A 16,518-nucleotide genomic window follows, 5' to 3' on the forward strand; every position below is an offset into this window, starting at 1 on the left:
CAGTTGAACTTGAGGTGCAAAAGGCCCTGTAATAATTCCTGCAACAATCTGCTTTTGATCCCATCTCAATCTGAGCTATTTTCAGGGACTGCAATATATTTTATAATTGATCGGCCATTTGAGGTCATCCCATAACATGTAGAGAAAGCTAGCCATCTTAGAGCCTTCAGCGGGTGTGCCTCAGGCTCAGCCTGCTTTGCTTCGCTTGTATCTCTCATCAACCAGTAGATCAAGCTTGGTGAGAATCTCATAAGCTTCCTAGTTCTTTCTAGCCTCATTTCCCTTCAAGGAGGTAGGGTCTCAACTTGGAGATAATTTAATATCAGGATTGGTGTTTTAGTTAGGATGAAAGGACAACAGGGTCTGAGAGGAGGCTTTTTGCCAGGAATTAATGATATCCTTTCTCAGTTTCCTGTTTTCTATGCCCTTACCCATAATCAGTATGTCTGGTCTCCAGAGAAAATCTGTCATTTTCCCTACACCCTTTTTCTTAACAGCATTGCCTCTAGACTTCATCTTCTACTCCAGTTGAGTGAGAACTGGTTACACTGTCACTATCAGCCAGTGTCCTCAGTCTCTTTACCCTTCCACCATTGTTGGAAGCTACTGTCTAGTTTTCATATTTTGTTTATATTTGTTTTATAGAACATGTCTTTCACAGGCTTCTTAAGAAAGGAAGATACTAGGGGAATAAAATTAATGTATATAAATGTATATAAATTTTGACTGAAAATAATTTTGACTTGGAATTTTGAAGCTATGCTACATAGGTGTCCAGCCTCTACTGTACCCTCTAAGAAAGCTCTAGGGGGTCCAGGTGCTTGGTCTGCGTACTCCATAACCAAACTTCTGTATGCACTTCATACTTTTCAAAATTATGTAGATTTGGCTCCTTCCTCCTGGTTCTTGTGGATTATAAACATTGCATTTTTGTTTTGTTTTTTATTTTTTTTTCAAGGCAGGGTTTCTCTCTGTAGCCAGGTTATCTTGAAACTCACTCTGTAGACCAGGCTGGCCTCACAGAAGCCTGCCTCTGCCTCCCAAGTACAGGGATTAAAAGCATGTGCCATCATGCCTAGCCCAACATTGCAATTTTAAAAAAAGTATCTATGTATTTATTTCATGTATATGGTGGTATTTGAGTGAGTAATGTCTCAGTACTTGAACACTTGGTTTCCAGTTTTACCATTGTTAGGGAAGTGGTGCAGAATTGCTGGAGGAAGTGTCACTGAGTCTTGATTAACAGGATGAAAGGGCGTCACCCTCCTTCCAGGTCACTTTGAGTGGTGCCTGCTTTTTAAGGTGTAACAGGTGTTCTAATTTTATTCTGTTGCTTTGACAACTACTGTGCCTGAAAGTAACTTAGGGAAGGAAAGGCATTCTTTCTTTCTTTCTTTTTTTTTTTTTTTTTTTTCCGGAGCTGAGGACCGAACCCAGAGCCTTGCGCTTGCCTACCACTGAGCTAAATCCCCAACCCCGGCATTATTTCTTATTAGGATTCCAGGTCACAGTCCATAGTTTAGGATGGGAACTCAAGCAGGAGCTTGAAGCAAAAGCTGTGGAGGAACGCAGCTTTCTGCCATGCACTCTGGCTTACTTTCTTCTCCACCCAAGACTGACTGACCACAGTGGACTGGACCTTCCTATACCAATCAATAATCCAGACAGTCCCCAATATGTGTACCCACTGGGTTAATTTGATCTAGGCAATACCTCAGCTGATTATCCCAGACTGTCGGGTTCACAGTTGAAACTACCTGGGACAATTGGGTTGTCTTCATTATTGTATTCATTGATACGCCATGCTTCTCAATATGTATTTATACTGGGGGTTTTGCTGTTGTACTTTTTACAGTGTGTAGACATGGCTTCTTGTTTATAGTAATATTTTATCTTGAATCAGATATTCTGCCTTACTCAATACGGGTCCTATTGGAAGCTGCTGTACGAAATTGTGATGGATTTTTAATGAAAAAGGAAGATGTTATAAATATTTTGGACTGGAAAACCAAACAAAGCAATGTTGAAGTGCCCTTTTTCCCCGCCCGTGTTGTTCTTCAAGATTTCACGTGAGTGACAGCATCATTTTACATTACTTGTATTGACAGTGCATTAGTCTCTAACTTGTTGACCTTGTTCCCACATGTGGAATCCCCAGTATGGGGATTCATTACAGTATTCTGAAAGACCGACCCTTCTGGTTATTTATAGGATATTTACTGGAAGTGTGAATCTTAAAATAATGTTGGAAGAGAGCACCCTCTTATCCAGTCATACTCATTCAAGCCTAGCTTATGTGCTACTGATCATTAATGTGTGGTGTTTCCAATATGTTGCTGCTTAATGCATATGTTACTATTCTGTAATCAGTAGTGTGTTCTATTTGCCCTCTATCCTTGGTATGAAGAACATTGAAGTCATTTGGTACATGTTTGTTTGTTTGTTTGTTTGTTTGTTTCTCTCTCTCTCTCTCTCTCTTCCTCTCCCTCTCCCCCCTCCCCTCCTCTCTAATGCATGAATGTAAAATGGCAAAGGCTATTATGAATAGCTTTTTGAGATAACTACAAGGACTGTGGGGGAAGGACCTATAGGAGGGAATTGCACAGCCAATTCTGGTGTTCATTTATACCTCCAAAAGTCATCTCTTCTGTTGTTTTTACCAGTTCTTCTGAGCACTGAAGTTCTTGGATAATATTCAGTGTTAATTTTTACTAAACCAGGGTACATCTAACTTTATATCATTATCAAAATAAATGCAAACAAAAAAGAGATAGTTTTTTTTTTAATGGAAACAACTGAGTATTAAGCAATTAGACCCATAATTTGACTGTTCTTTATTTTTTAGTGGAATACCGGCAATGGTGGATTTTGCTGCTATGAGGGAGGCAGTGAAAACTCTTGGAGGTGATCCTAAGAAAGTCCACCCTGCCTGTCCAACAGATCTCACAGTTGACCACTCTTTACAGATTGACTTCAGTAAATGGTACTGCAATACAGACATGTTTAAAAATAGTAGCCCTAATTAACTGGAAGTAGGTAGTATGGAGGTAGGGAATGCCCCAGAGTAAAGACAGATGCTCAGAACTGACTAGTACATTAAAGAAAAACCAGAGGAGCTCATGGATTGGTGTAATTTTCTGTACTTATTCTGAGTTTAAAGCTCCTTTCATATCTGTGTATTTCTGTTACCATGTTTGATAGAAGTAGGCTTATATAAACCAGGCTACCCTCAGACCGCCTCTTCCTCCCTGGGGCTGGGATTATAGGCATGCATACACACCATCACGACCAGCTTCAGTTTCATTTTTATTTTTAATTTCCTTAACCTCTGAGAGCAAATCTAACAATTTGTCTCTAACTACTTATTGGGCTCTCCTTCCACTGACAAAGGGCAGACTAGAGCAGCTTTCTGGTTTCTGTCATTTGTCTTCTTTTTACATTCCTTAGAGTAGTGGGATGATGCTGGAATTTATCCTAACTCTTGAGATAGTCAACACCGTGTATTATCTATGTTCTTAATTATGTGGAAAAAAAAGTGTTGTGTACTTTCTCAGAGTTTTTCACATTGATGTAGAGCATGTAAAACAGTTATGCCAGGTATAACTTTAATCACAGCACTCAGGAGTCAGACACAGGGTAGATCTGAGTTCAAGACCAGTCTGCTCTACATAAAGAGTTCAGGCCAGCTAAGGCTACATAGTGAGGTTCTGTTTCAAAAACTTAAAATACTTATCAGACTTGTCTTTCCTTCTTTTGTATGTCAAATTAAAAGAAATTCATATTTGCTCTTCCTCTTTTTACCTTATTTGGGGTGGCAGAGAGGTGTGTGAGATGGGGTATTTAGGGTTATGTTTTTACCCTCATGAGTAAAACCTACTTCAGTTTGGGATGCTTGAGAGAGTTGAGACAGTATCCCATTGTGTGGCCAGGGTTAACCTTGTTTCTGTCAGTCCTCCTGCCTTCTAAGCACTGGGATTACAGGGTTTGTCACTCTACTACTTTATGAGGTTTGAACATCATTCACTTCCAGACAGTATTGATGATGTGAACTTTTTTTAAGTTAAGGTTTTTGTCACTTATAAATTATTACTTTGTTTCCTTTTTGAAATAATAGTGCAATACAGAATGCACCAAATCCTGGAGGTGGTGACCTACAGAAAGCAGGAAAGCTCTCTCCACTTAAAGTACAGCCTAAGAAGCTTCCATGTCGAGGCCAGACTACCTGCCGGGGATCGTGTGATTCTGGAGAACTAAGCCGAAACTCAGGAACATTTTCTTCGCAGATTGAGAATACGCCTGTCCTGTGTCCCTTTCATTTGCAACCAGTGCCTGAGTATGACATTGTTAATAGTTGTAGTAACACATTATTTTTCAGTTAAGAAAATGACATTTCTCCTGATTATTGTTGTATTACCTTCACAACTTAGATTCCAATTTGCTTTCTATATTCAGGCTGGCCTGGAGCACTAGACAGTTTCCTGCCTCAGCCTTCCAGGTGTTGTCATTAGAAACGTGTGCCACCATTTTTGCCTGCTATAAAGTTGCAAAGTTTTACTTTTACTCAATTATCAGCTTTTTAAACAATTTAGAAAACAGAGCTGGAGAGATGGTTTAATAGTTAAGAGCACTTCTTCCTCTTGCAGAGGACTGCGATTTGATTTCCAAAATCTATGGTAGCTCACAACCATTTCCTCTGCAGGTTCCTGAATACTTGTGGTGCACAGACATGATATTCATGTACATACACATAAAATTAAATAAAAACTTGTAGAAAACAAATATACATTTGGTTTAAGAAGTATTAAAACATTTAAAGTTGCTAAGAAAAATACACATGTGCATGATAAATGTCAAATGATACAGTAATTTTGTTTGTCTTTGAATTGGATCTTTGAAGTCCTATTTCTAAAATCTTTGCGTAGTATTTGTATAAAACTTTAGGTTATAGTGATAACCTATGCCCTTCCTAGGGATTAAGTATACCCTGACAATTTTGTTGTATAGTTCCAACAGTTTTATATAATAACTCCTTATTCTTAATAACCATTTTTCCTGATTATTAGGGGTGTGCTGACTCAGCAGCATATATATTTATCTATATCTATATATCTCTGTATAAAGTAGCATTCTGTTAATGCTCACTGACTCAGAATGATTAAGAAAACATTTATTTCATATATAATATGCATTTACCTACATGAGTTTAAATGCCCCATGTATATGCAGGACTCTTCAGAAGCCAGAATAGGGTGCAAGATTTCCTAGAACTGTAGTTTCAGATGGTTGTGAGATGCCCTATCGGTGCTGGGAAATGAACCTGCGACCATTACAAGAGCAGTATGTTGTCCAGCCTCACAAATTACTGATTTTTAAAAGTTGTCTCTTTATAACTTCAGAATAAAGTGTTTACTATGGCACTTTTATTTCTAAAGATGCAACATAGTACATTTAAACTCAATTTAAGTCTTAATTTCAGAATATTATTTTATAGTTTTTGCTTGTGTGCAAATAATCTTACTGTTTGTAAGTGTATCAGTAAAGTGTTAATTATACATTTGAAGAAGAAGAAGAAATGGAAGAGTTAGGTAATTGGAAGTTTACCATTTGGCCCCTGATGTCAGTCTAATTTGAAATCATGCTATAATCTAATACACAAAAGACATTTTTGTAGCACCAAGTACTGTGGACTAATAGGAATGACTTTAGAATATGATTCCCTAAGGATGGAGTAAAACCTCTACAATACGCTGTGGCTACAAAAGTCACTTGGCTGTGAATTATTAAAATAAGCCTTGCTTTTTAAAAAGTTCTCAAAGAATAACAATTTTTAGAACTCAGGTTACATACAGTAATTAACTTTTATTGATAATTCTAGAAAAGTCACCACCTGTTAGTTGAAGTAAACAACTTAGGCAGTTTTAAATCATAAATTCCTATAAGCTGCATTTATAACCCATATAATCTACTAAACACGAAACAGGTTTCTCTTTTCAGTGAGTTGAATAAAAGACTTTGTGGAAAGATCTCTTTAAACTATAAGGCGATATTCATATGTCAATGGTGTTCTTTCCTTTTGTTTTAAGAGGCACAAGAACCGAAGGGCAAAGAGTGTGTGCACTTGCACTGATGAAGCTGCTGTTTCCTTCCAGCAGTTTAGTTACCTCCATCATGGTCTGACTGGCTTCCCACAGCGGTCTGAGCACTCGTGTGGATGCTGTCTTGTTTATACTCAGTAAAATAATAGTTCTGTATCTGTCTCGCATGCTTTGTAAAGTAGAAAGAGGTTTCTTAATGAGAAAGAAAATAATTCTGAAAAAAATAACCTGAGAAATTATTAGTTTTTTAGATGTTGATAGTAAAAATTTAGATGCAAGGCAATTGATTTTTTTTTTAAATAATACATATATTTAATACCAGCTTTTCATCCTTTTAGACCTGAGACGGTGTTAAAAAATCAAGAAGTAGAATTTGGCAGAAATCGAGAGAGGCTTCAATTTTTCAAGGTATAAATGATTTGGGGAATTTTTGATGAATGTTTATAAAATACTGATTCTGTACAGTTTTTAGATTTAGACTTGTCATTAGCAAAAGCTTTCTGGTCATGGACTTTCTTGTACCATAATATTGGAAAGCTCGTATTTGGCATATTTAAACAATAATAGCTGTATTTTACGTGAACCATGGATAATCTTGCTCATCGGCTTGAATTTTAGAGCACAGTTTCTGTCCTACAGCTTGATAAATAGTTGAGAATGACCTTGAACTGATTTTTTCCTGCCTCTGTCTTCCTTACTGCTGGGATTATAGGTAATACACCTATGCCCAGCTTAATTTGGGTTTTAATGTTCTTAATAATGCATAGGCTCAATATCTGTATACTTTTAGTATTTGTTATAAACTTGGAGTTGACCCTATTGTACAGTTGGCTAACATTTTAGTGTCAATATTTATTTGTATCTTGATTATGAATACAGAGTTACACAATGCTCTAATAACATTGTGCCTCTTCAATCCAAACAAAATACAGTGGAGCTCAGGAGCTTTTAAGAATGTGGCAGTCATCCCTCCTGGAACTGGAATGGCTCATCAAGTGAACTTAGAACATTTGTCGAGAGTAGTGTTTGAAGAAGCCGACCTGCTCTTCCCAGACAGCGTAATTGGCACAGATTCTCATATAACCATGGTGAATGGATTGGGAATTCTTGGGTGGGGTAAGTAAGTATATTTTGTTTCTTTTTAAGAAGAGATACCAAAAACATTATCGGGACAGAGAGCCTTTTTGAAGAAACAGAGGAACAGATTAAGAGTTTGTAAACTATATAGTGAAGGTGATTTATGATAAAAAAAAATGTGCCCAGCGTCTTGACAGTACCACCCCAGGCAGTTACCACAGTGGTGATGGTGAGGTCCGAGGAATGTTGATGATGACTGCAGTGTCAGTCTCAGAATCCTTCCATATCTCCTGCTGCCTTTATAGATCTAAAGTATGCAAGATCATTTTATCTAGTTCTTCATGATCTCTTGTGTGTCACAGCCTTGCCCATTACCCCCTTTCCTGAAACATCAGTATTACTAACAACTGTTGTAAGGTTAAGTCCAATTGCTTCTTGAAATCCCTAATCCTTCTCATCAATTTAAGAATACCCCACTCAGATTTTTTTTATAGAGTGTATTATATTGGATTTTTTTCCTTCTTTCTTGGATTCAATTTATTTATTATACTAAGGTAGATACAGACTGGGTTGTACTCACATCTTGGTGTTTATTGCTCATTAAACAGTGCATAACATACTCAAGATGCTGATTAAATTTTTTATAAAGGTTAAAATACTAGTTTTCTTAATTATGTAGAGTCATCTTTTTAAAAAGTTCAGGTTCAAGGTCCGCAGTGAAAGTGTGCTCCTTGTAAGGCTGTGTAAGTCACACTCATGAAACATGGGGGATGTTTGAAGGTATGTAACTAATTTTAATTGTGCTGATACACTTATCCTTCTCAACAGGAGTTGGAGGCATTGAGACAGAGGCAGTTATGCTTGGCCTGCCAGTTACTCTTACTTTACCAGAGGTGGTTGGATGTGAGCTAACTGGGTCATCCAATGCTTTTGTTACATCCATAGATATTGTCCTAGGCATTACAAAGGTAAGCTCAATTTATAGTTGTTCCATGATTGACTTGTTGAACATCTTTATGTAAGTGGAGCAGCCCCACAAGACCTCAGACTTGGGACTTATGCTTCCATCCTTAGTTCTCATATTAATTATTACCTATATCATAAAGTTACCATTGTAATTATAACAAATGTAACTTATAATGTTTAGATGGAAGAGCAAAACGAGTCATTGTGTCCTTGTAACCTGTCAACACATTTATCAGAAAACCTCATACAAGTCTATGAAGTAGTTACTGTTGTAATTATTTTAATTGAAAATAAAATACATGCAGCCTAGTCGTTTATCAGAGGAGGAGCACGGAGCTAAATACTAAGTAGTAGACTCAGGCTTCTGACCCAGGAATCCATGCCCTTAACAGTTAGGTATTATTGTCTCATGGATAACTTGACCAGGTGGAGGTTTATTTTGTTTGTCTTAAGATTTATTTATTATATATAAGTGCACTGCCACTGTCTTCAGACACTCCAGAAGAGGGCATCTGACTTCATTACAGAGGGTTATGAGCCACCATGTGGTTGCTGGGAATTGAACTCAGGACCTCTGGAAGAGCAGCCAGTGCTCTTAACTGTTGAGCCATCTCTCCAGCTCAGCCCTCCCTCCAGTTTTAAAGAGCTTTTTATTATACTTATATACTTTTTTTTTGGTATGTGTGCATGTATGCCATGTCTTATATTTGGAGGACACCCTGGACCATCTGACCCTCCTCCCCAATTTTTAAAGAAAGTCTCTTTCAAAACCAGTACTAGATAATGCTTTTAAACACATGAGTAGTAGAAATTTGATTGTGTCAGACTTTTCCATAACATTGCAATACTAATTTTTCTATTTTTTTACTGACTTTAAGTTCCATTTTTAAAAAATACTTGCACTTAAAACATGTTTCACACATATTTCCAATGTGGGTTGCTTCTCGGCAGTTTTGGTTATATTATTGGTGTGACGACTTTGGAGATCCACAAGGTAAAACAATAGTGCCAGTTTCTCAGTAGTAATAATGATTATTTCTCCCCTAGCTGGAAAAAACCTGACATCCTAGTAAAATGATTAATTCCATGCTTGGTAACAAAGATCACAAAGTTAAATTGAGAAATGCACAATTTACTCCTAAAGGGAGAAATATGTGCTATTTTGATTTTAAAGAAATTAGTTCTTTAGACATCTTAACAACACACTACTTTCAGATTTTTCTGCCTGTTTTTGTTTAACAGTATGACTATTTGTGTGGTTAGCTCATCGTGAGAATTTTTATCCATTATGTGTACTTATTGGATATATTTTTTCTCTGTTGAGGTCCTGTTCTTTTTAATGGTCTTTATAGGATTAACCATGTTATTTTCTCAAATACATATTGTGACACTTCATTAATTTGATGAAGACAGCACTTGGCCTGATCTATTTTTCTTTTTCAAGTATTTTACTTTTTGTATTATTTTAATTATGTATATGTCTGTGTCCATGTGTGCTTTTGTGGTCATGAATAAGGTGCCCATTCTGGCCAGGAAAGGGTCTTAGGCCCCTTTGGTGTTGGAGTTTAAAGGGCATTGTGAACAACCTAACATGGGTGCTGGGGGCCAAACTCACTGTGGGAGAGGAGTATTTGCATGTATTCTCTCACTGAGCCAGCTCTCCAGCTCTCCTATTTTCTTTTTATCTTTAAAAAGTAAGATCAGGGATCAGGAGTCTAGTTCCAGGAGATTAAACACCTTCTTCTGGCTTCTACAGTCAATGAGCACGAATGTGGTGCATAAATATACATGCAACCAAAACCACCAATACATATAAAGTAAAAATAATAAAATTCCCAAAGATTAGATAGAAGTAGTTTCAGTTACTTGGTAGGAATGAATGTTTTTTTAGAGGAATTCACTTTAAACCAAAATGAATTTACTTAGAATAACATTGCTATAAATGTTTAAGCTAATATTAATAATTAGAAGAGTTTTGTATAGCAGCATATTAAGTTTACTATATAGTTTTTCTCATAGGTATATTTTTCTTAAACTGCAGGATGACAACAGTAGTTAGAACAGTTTTATGTGCTGTTAGGAAGAAAAAGGGCTGCCACCTATGTGGGCATTCTGAGGAATCTAAGATATCTGATTTCAGAGACATTACTATATGGATTGTTTTGGGGGGGGATTTGTTTTGTTTTGTTTTTGTTTGGTTGGTTTTTTTGGAGAGAATTCAGATGTTTGTTTTGTCATTTTTAACGCAGAGTCTATAGCTCTGGCCGTTGTAAAGATCCGCCTGCCTCTACCTCTCAAATGTTGAGATTAATGGTGTGAGCCACCATTCCCTCCTCTTCCTTCTCTTCTTCCTCCTCTTCTCTTCTTCCTCTTCCTCCTCTTCCTATTATTAAAATACCAGTAAAACTAGAATGAGTATGTTTCATACAGTAAAGGACCTTATCATCAGTGTTGGTTAAAAGTTAACTTTATAGAAAAAAAATCTTGACTTTTGCTTTTCTAGAAATCCATGCTAATTTTACCATTGCTTCTATTGTGTTGTTTTTGCTTATCTTTAAAAGCACCTCAGGCAAGTAGGCGTGGCTGGAAAGTTTGTTGAGTTCTTTGGAAGTGGAGTTTCACAATTATCTATTGTCGATAGAACTACTATAGCAAACATGTGTCCCGAGTATGGTGCTATCCTCAGCTTTTTCCCTGTTGACAATGTGACACTACGACATTTAGAACATACAGGTAAGAGAATATGAAATGATTGTCTTTCCATTGTATCTATTTGATAGTATTTATAATAAACTACTATGTCATATGTGCTATTGAATATTTATGAAATTGTTATATTTTGAAATTGTGACCCTAATCTTAGTGTCCCTAAAAATCTCCTCGAAACGTAGTCCTTTATGATCCACTGACAGCACATTAAAGGAATTATTCAAATCACTAATACTCATGTCACCCTTTCCTTACACAGAACAACTCTCTTACCTATCCTAAGCTCTACAGCTGCACACAGACAAAAGATTTTTGATGAGAAGCAGTGTAGGGTTGCAGGTTCAAGATCTTTATGTAGTTTGATTAATCTTTCTTGATTGATAGGATCTTTGATCACCATAATCACTAAAGAAGCCATCTTTAAAATGATACTTGATATTTCATAAAACCACTATTGTTTGAATAGTAAGTCTCCGTTCCCATTATGAAGAAACCACCATTGAGCAACTTATCTCTAATGAAAGATAAATTTTGAGAGATAGAATCTGTTTTTCAGTTTGTAGGCATATTATGAGTGAATAAATGAAACAGGCAATAGACAGTAGATTATATGGTGTCCTTTAAAAGATGTGTTTTTCATAAAATGCACAAAACAATACTTTTTGAGAAGCCAGCACTCATGGTTGTAGGTGTGTCTTTCCTTATGAGCGTTTCTCTCTTAATCCTTGTCTGTGTTAAACTGTCTTTACTGAACCCCAGCTCTGTCTCACCTCATTACTTACATACTAATCTGAGTTAAGGTTCTGGCAATTTTTTTAACTGTATAGCAAACTAGCCTAAAACTTAGTGGTTTACAAAACAGTGGTAGGGCTGTTTAGCTCGGGTAGAGCACTTGCTATACACCACAAGACCCTGACCAATCAAGATCAAACCCAGCAATAATCATTTATTGCCTCATGGTTTCAGAGGGTCAGTGATTTCAGACTGGGCACAGCAAGAAGAGCTTGTTGCTGCTTTGTGTCTAGGGCTTCAACTGCATTCATAAGCTAGGGTCTGGAATTCTGAAGACAACTCACATGAATGTCAGCTGTAGACTCAGGGTTGTCAACACATCCATTCATGCCAGTGTGGTGTGTCCATGTGGTTCCCTCATGCAGTCTACACTGGTTGGTGGTGTCTGGTGAGGGTAAGCAGAGCAAGAGACAAGTGCAAGGTAAGGGTGTGTGAGTGAGTGGACTTGGCTCACCACTGCAGTTTCACAGACCTGTCATCAAGATCTCAGAATTCTTTACTACATTTTATTTTGCTGTTCCTCTTTTTTAGGTTTTGACAAAACCAAACTTGAGTCAATGGAAGAATACCTTAAAGCTGTGAAATTGTTTCGAAATGATGAGAATTCTTCAGAACCTGAATATTCTCAGGTATTTGCAAGTAACTCACGTAGGAGTGAGTAGAAGGATAACTGCCTGTGCATAATCATATTTATACGTGTTTATTAGCTAGGTAACTTTGGGAAGTGTGCACCACAGAGTTCTTAGAAAATTGCAAATTTGTAGAACAGTTCCAGCAATATAGAAAGTGCTTAATGAATGTCAGCCAATAAATGCTTCTTGTGGCCTCGTGAGTGATAGCTGTTAATAAGAAGGTCCATTTCTGACCCATTATTTTAATTTTATAGCAACATTTAGATAGATTCTGCTTGTAGTACATTTTGGCAACATTTTGCAAAATCTACTATTTTGATTTGTATTTAATTATGACTTTTATTGTCCATGATTTTGGGGGGGAAAAAAAAGACTGGTAGAGTAAAATTGAATTGATTACTAGAAAACCATAGCCAGAGCTGGAGCTATATCTCAGTTGGTAGAGTGCTTACTTACTATGCATGAACCCCAGGGTTCAGTCTCCAGTACCTGGTCACCCACACCTGCCATGAGGTGGAGACAGGAGACTCAAGTGCAGCTCAACCCTCGGCTCTACACAGTAACTTTAAGGTCAGCTAACACAATAGAAGACCAGACCTCACACAAATAAAAAGTCCTAGCTGTGCCCAGAACAGTGGTTCATACTTGGAATCACAGGACTTTGGAAGCTGTAGCAGGAGGATTGTAAATTCAAAGCCAGTTTGGACTACATAGTTCAGGGCCAACCCAAGCTGCCTAGGGTACCCATATTTTTTGTTTTTTTTTTTTTTTTAAAACCTTTTTTTACCTTGTAAACTGACAATAGTTGAAAATAAAGCTAAAATCCATTTGCTGCTTTTCTCAGTGGACCTGGGTAAGTTTCCAGCAACCATAGGTCTCAATCATCTGTAACTCTAGCTCCAGGAGATCTGACACCCTCTACTGGTCTCTATAGGAGCAGACATGCTGTTCACATGCATATAGTGCTGGCAAATAGTCATACATAAAAAAATAAAACTAAAAATTTTAAAAATAATAGTAAATTCCTTCAGTGTTTATTTAGGTCAAAAAATAGGATCAGTTGAATTTATTAAATATAGTAGGATCCATCAGAATAATTTTGGCCATTAAAGAATGATGAGAATGTAATGAAGAATTATTAAATTTGCTGTACCTAACTACATAAAATAAAATGCACAAAGGAAATAATAAGTATTTGGATATATAAATAGCTAATTGGAAACTGAGATTTTAACAAAAATAATGACTTTTTAACCAAGAAATACAAGCCATCTCAGGGAACTAGCCAGAAAGATCCTCTGAAGCCACACAGAGAATGGAAACCTTTCTCTGTTACATTCCCTGACTGTACTCTGTTGACCAGGCATCACATATGGTGACAGAGGAGAAATGTTTACTAACCATTAACTTCACGATTTAAGAGTAAGGCATGGATGGGATTAGAACTCAGAGGCAGTGAGTTGATGATTAGCAGAGGTTCTTGTGCAAGCATCTGTTGTGACAGTGGTTTTGTTTTTGTTTTAGGGCAGCCATATGTAGCCCAGGTTACTGTATAGTTGACGATGCCTTTGAAATAGTTTGATTACAACTGATAAACCATCAACTCTGATTTTGTGTAATGCTCAGGGTAGAACCCAGGGCCTCATGCATGCTAGGCAAGCCCTCTAGCAACTAAGCCATATCCTCAGCCCTTTTGATAGTATTTATATTTGTAGAGAAAAAACATGGGATAAGCCATAATTTTTTTTTTTTTTTTTGGTTCTTTTTTTTTTTCGGAGCTGGGGACCGAACCCAGGGCCTTGCGCTTCCTAGGCAAGCGCTCTACCACTGAGCTAAATCCCCAACCCCCATAATTTTTATAAACTCTATTAAAATAAATGTACTCATTTTGCTTATAAAGTAATGTTTGCTTTTGTATTATTTTTTGGAAATTCTGATCTTTTGTCCTCCATTCTCTGTTTTTCTAGGTGATACAGATTAATCTGAATTCAATAGTTGCATCTGTCAGTGGTCCAAAAAGGCCTCAGGATAGAGTTGCTGTAACAGATATGAAAAGTGATTTTCAGGCTTGCTTAAATGAAAAGGTAAGTTACTTTATTGTTACTTTTATGCTGTGTAAAGAGCCAACAGGGTTTGGGATTGATTTCTAAATTCAATCTACTGCTCCCCTCCCCACTTCCCCATACGCTATTGGTAAATGGCAGCAGCCTTGTTTGGGTCATAGTTTGAATTATATCTATTTAAAGTAATCAAAAGTTAAGTTTCTCAGTCACAGTGATTTCCTTTCAAGTGCTAATCAGTTGCCTGACAGTACAGTCACCATCTACATCACTGAAGAATGTTTCATTGGCTTCACCATTACACACTTCCTACCAGGAAGAAACCATTGCACTGTGTAATTATTCTCATTGAATTTGTAAAAACAACAAAAACAAATAACCATGGCTCTGGGGTTTCTGATTTTTTTCTTTAAAGTCATGACTGTAGTTTTGTCTCTGCAGTCTGTTAGGAAACAAGAGTTGGGTTTTCCTCCCAGTCCTTGCTTTTTAGTTTCCTTAGTTTTTATTTAGTTTTTATTTGGAAAATAGTAAACTCATTCAGAAGTAAGGTGATCTCTGATGGATTGCTGTGTATGTGTTAGGCAAATTTAGCACTTACTAACTCATAGTAAATCTTACTCATTCCTTCTACACTCACACAGTTGAGTCCTTTGGGGCTGATCTTTAGAATGGGAAGAATTTCTACCATGTTGTTGAAAATTCCTGTAAGCAGGACTGACTAGGAAATGTCTGAGTTGGGACTTGATTCTGGGTGGTTGACTATAATCACTTAATAGATAAAAGTGTTGCTTATGAACACCACTAGACTCCTCTTGTAAATATTCAAATCTTATTTAAGATGAATTACACCTTCTGAATGGTATAGACCTTATGTGTCACAGTAGGACTTTGACTGTTAAATGATCAGGTGTCAGATGTCCAAGTTATGCTTATCAGTCCTACCAAATCTGTAATAATTACATACAAATTTATAGGTTGGATTTAAAGGCTTCCAAGTTGCAGCAGAAAAACAAAGTGATACTGTCTCAGTTCGTTATGATGGAAGTGAGTATAAGCTGTCCCATGGGTCCGTGGTCATTGCTGCGGTTATCAGCTGTACCAATAACTGCAATCCATCGGTGATGCTCGCTGCAGGTAGGTTGGGATTTATATGTTCTCTTATGTAAATTGCTGTTTGCTTTCCTGTTACAGTCTTTTCTATTCCTTAGACAATGTATCCATGTTTGTGTTTTATATTGAAGGACACTGAAATTTTTAATTAAGTTTTTAGGAGCTTTTAATTTGTAGTATTTTTATTATACAGAAGGTAGCTTTTGAAAAAAATATCTATTAATTTTAAATTGTTTCTGTCTCTTCACTAAATTTAGAAGTAATGCTTCTCAGCAGGTATTACTTGGGCTTTTTCCAACCAGTTCACCCTTTCAGTCTACTCTGCAAGTGGGGAATTCCTGGCATGTAGCGTCAGTTTGTATGCAGGGTGACAGCATTACCAATGTTTAATTGCTCTTTGTTTACAGTGATTATGGCATTGATTCAATCAATAGCAGTCATGTATGCATATTCTTTTTCCCCTGTTTGTGTGATGGTATGGTGTTAGCCTACCCATAATAATTTGCAGCATGATGTTTCTTTACTAAGAATTTTCATTTGTCTTCAGTGAACTGAATATGTAGAGTAAAATGCACAGAGTAATGATATTAAGGTTTTATAAGCTGGAGAGATGGCTCAACAGTTAAGGGCACTGGTTGCTCTTCCAGAGGTCCTAAATTCAACTCCCAGCAACCACATGGTGGCTCACAGCCATCTATAAATGTGATCTGATGCCCTCTTCTGGCCTGCAGGTGTACATACAGATAAAGCACTCATAGATATTAAAAAATCGTAAACTTTAAACTTTTTTTATGAATTTGAGCTTTTTACTATAAATTGTAGTATGATATTAAAGACATCCTTTTCTTGGTTTTTATTCTAATGTGAAGAAGGTAAGGACACATTGTTGATTTTACAGGTCTTTTGGCTAAAAAGGCTGTTGAAACTGGTCTACGAGTTAAACCTTATATAAGAACAAGTTTGTCTCCAGGCAGTGGGATGGTTACACATTACCTCAGTTCAAGTGGAGTGTTACCCTACCTTAGCAAGCTAGGGTAAGTGACATTTACTGTTATTCACACCTAGACTGGTATTCAA

At 36.9% G+C, this 16,518-nt stretch overlaps 1 protein-coding gene across 2 annotated transcripts in view; it reads left to right on the forward strand.

Annotated features, from left to right (window-relative positions):
* Ireb2 (iron responsive element binding protein 2) overlaps positions 1-16,518 on the forward strand; it is a 46,642-nt gene that overhangs the window by 15,157 nt on the left and 14,967 nt on the right. For both annotated transcript variants that reach the window (XR_015626946.1, NM_022863.2), the window contains 11 exon segments: positions 1,904-2,069; positions 2,846-2,983; positions 4,115-4,333; positions 6,434-6,503; positions 7,028-7,211; positions 8,001-8,140; positions 10,700-10,871; positions 12,171-12,268; positions 14,239-14,355; positions 15,306-15,465; positions 16,340-16,475. Coding sequence is in view for 1 of the 2 variants with exons in the window: in NM_022863.2 (NP_074054.2) it covers positions 1,904-2,069; positions 2,846-2,983; positions 4,115-4,333; positions 6,434-6,503; positions 7,028-7,211; positions 8,001-8,140; positions 10,700-10,871; positions 12,171-12,268; positions 14,239-14,355; positions 15,306-15,465; positions 16,340-16,475 (1,600 nt within the window). In the remaining variant the exon portion in view is untranslated.

The sequence above is a fragment of the Rattus norvegicus genome, chromosome 8, assembly GCF_021556685.1.
Source record: "Rattus norvegicus strain SHRSP/BbbUtx chromosome 8, alternate assembly SHRSP_T2T, whole genome shotgun sequence".
Lineage (NCBI taxonomy): Eukaryota > Metazoa > Chordata > Mammalia > Rodentia > Muridae > Rattus > Rattus norvegicus.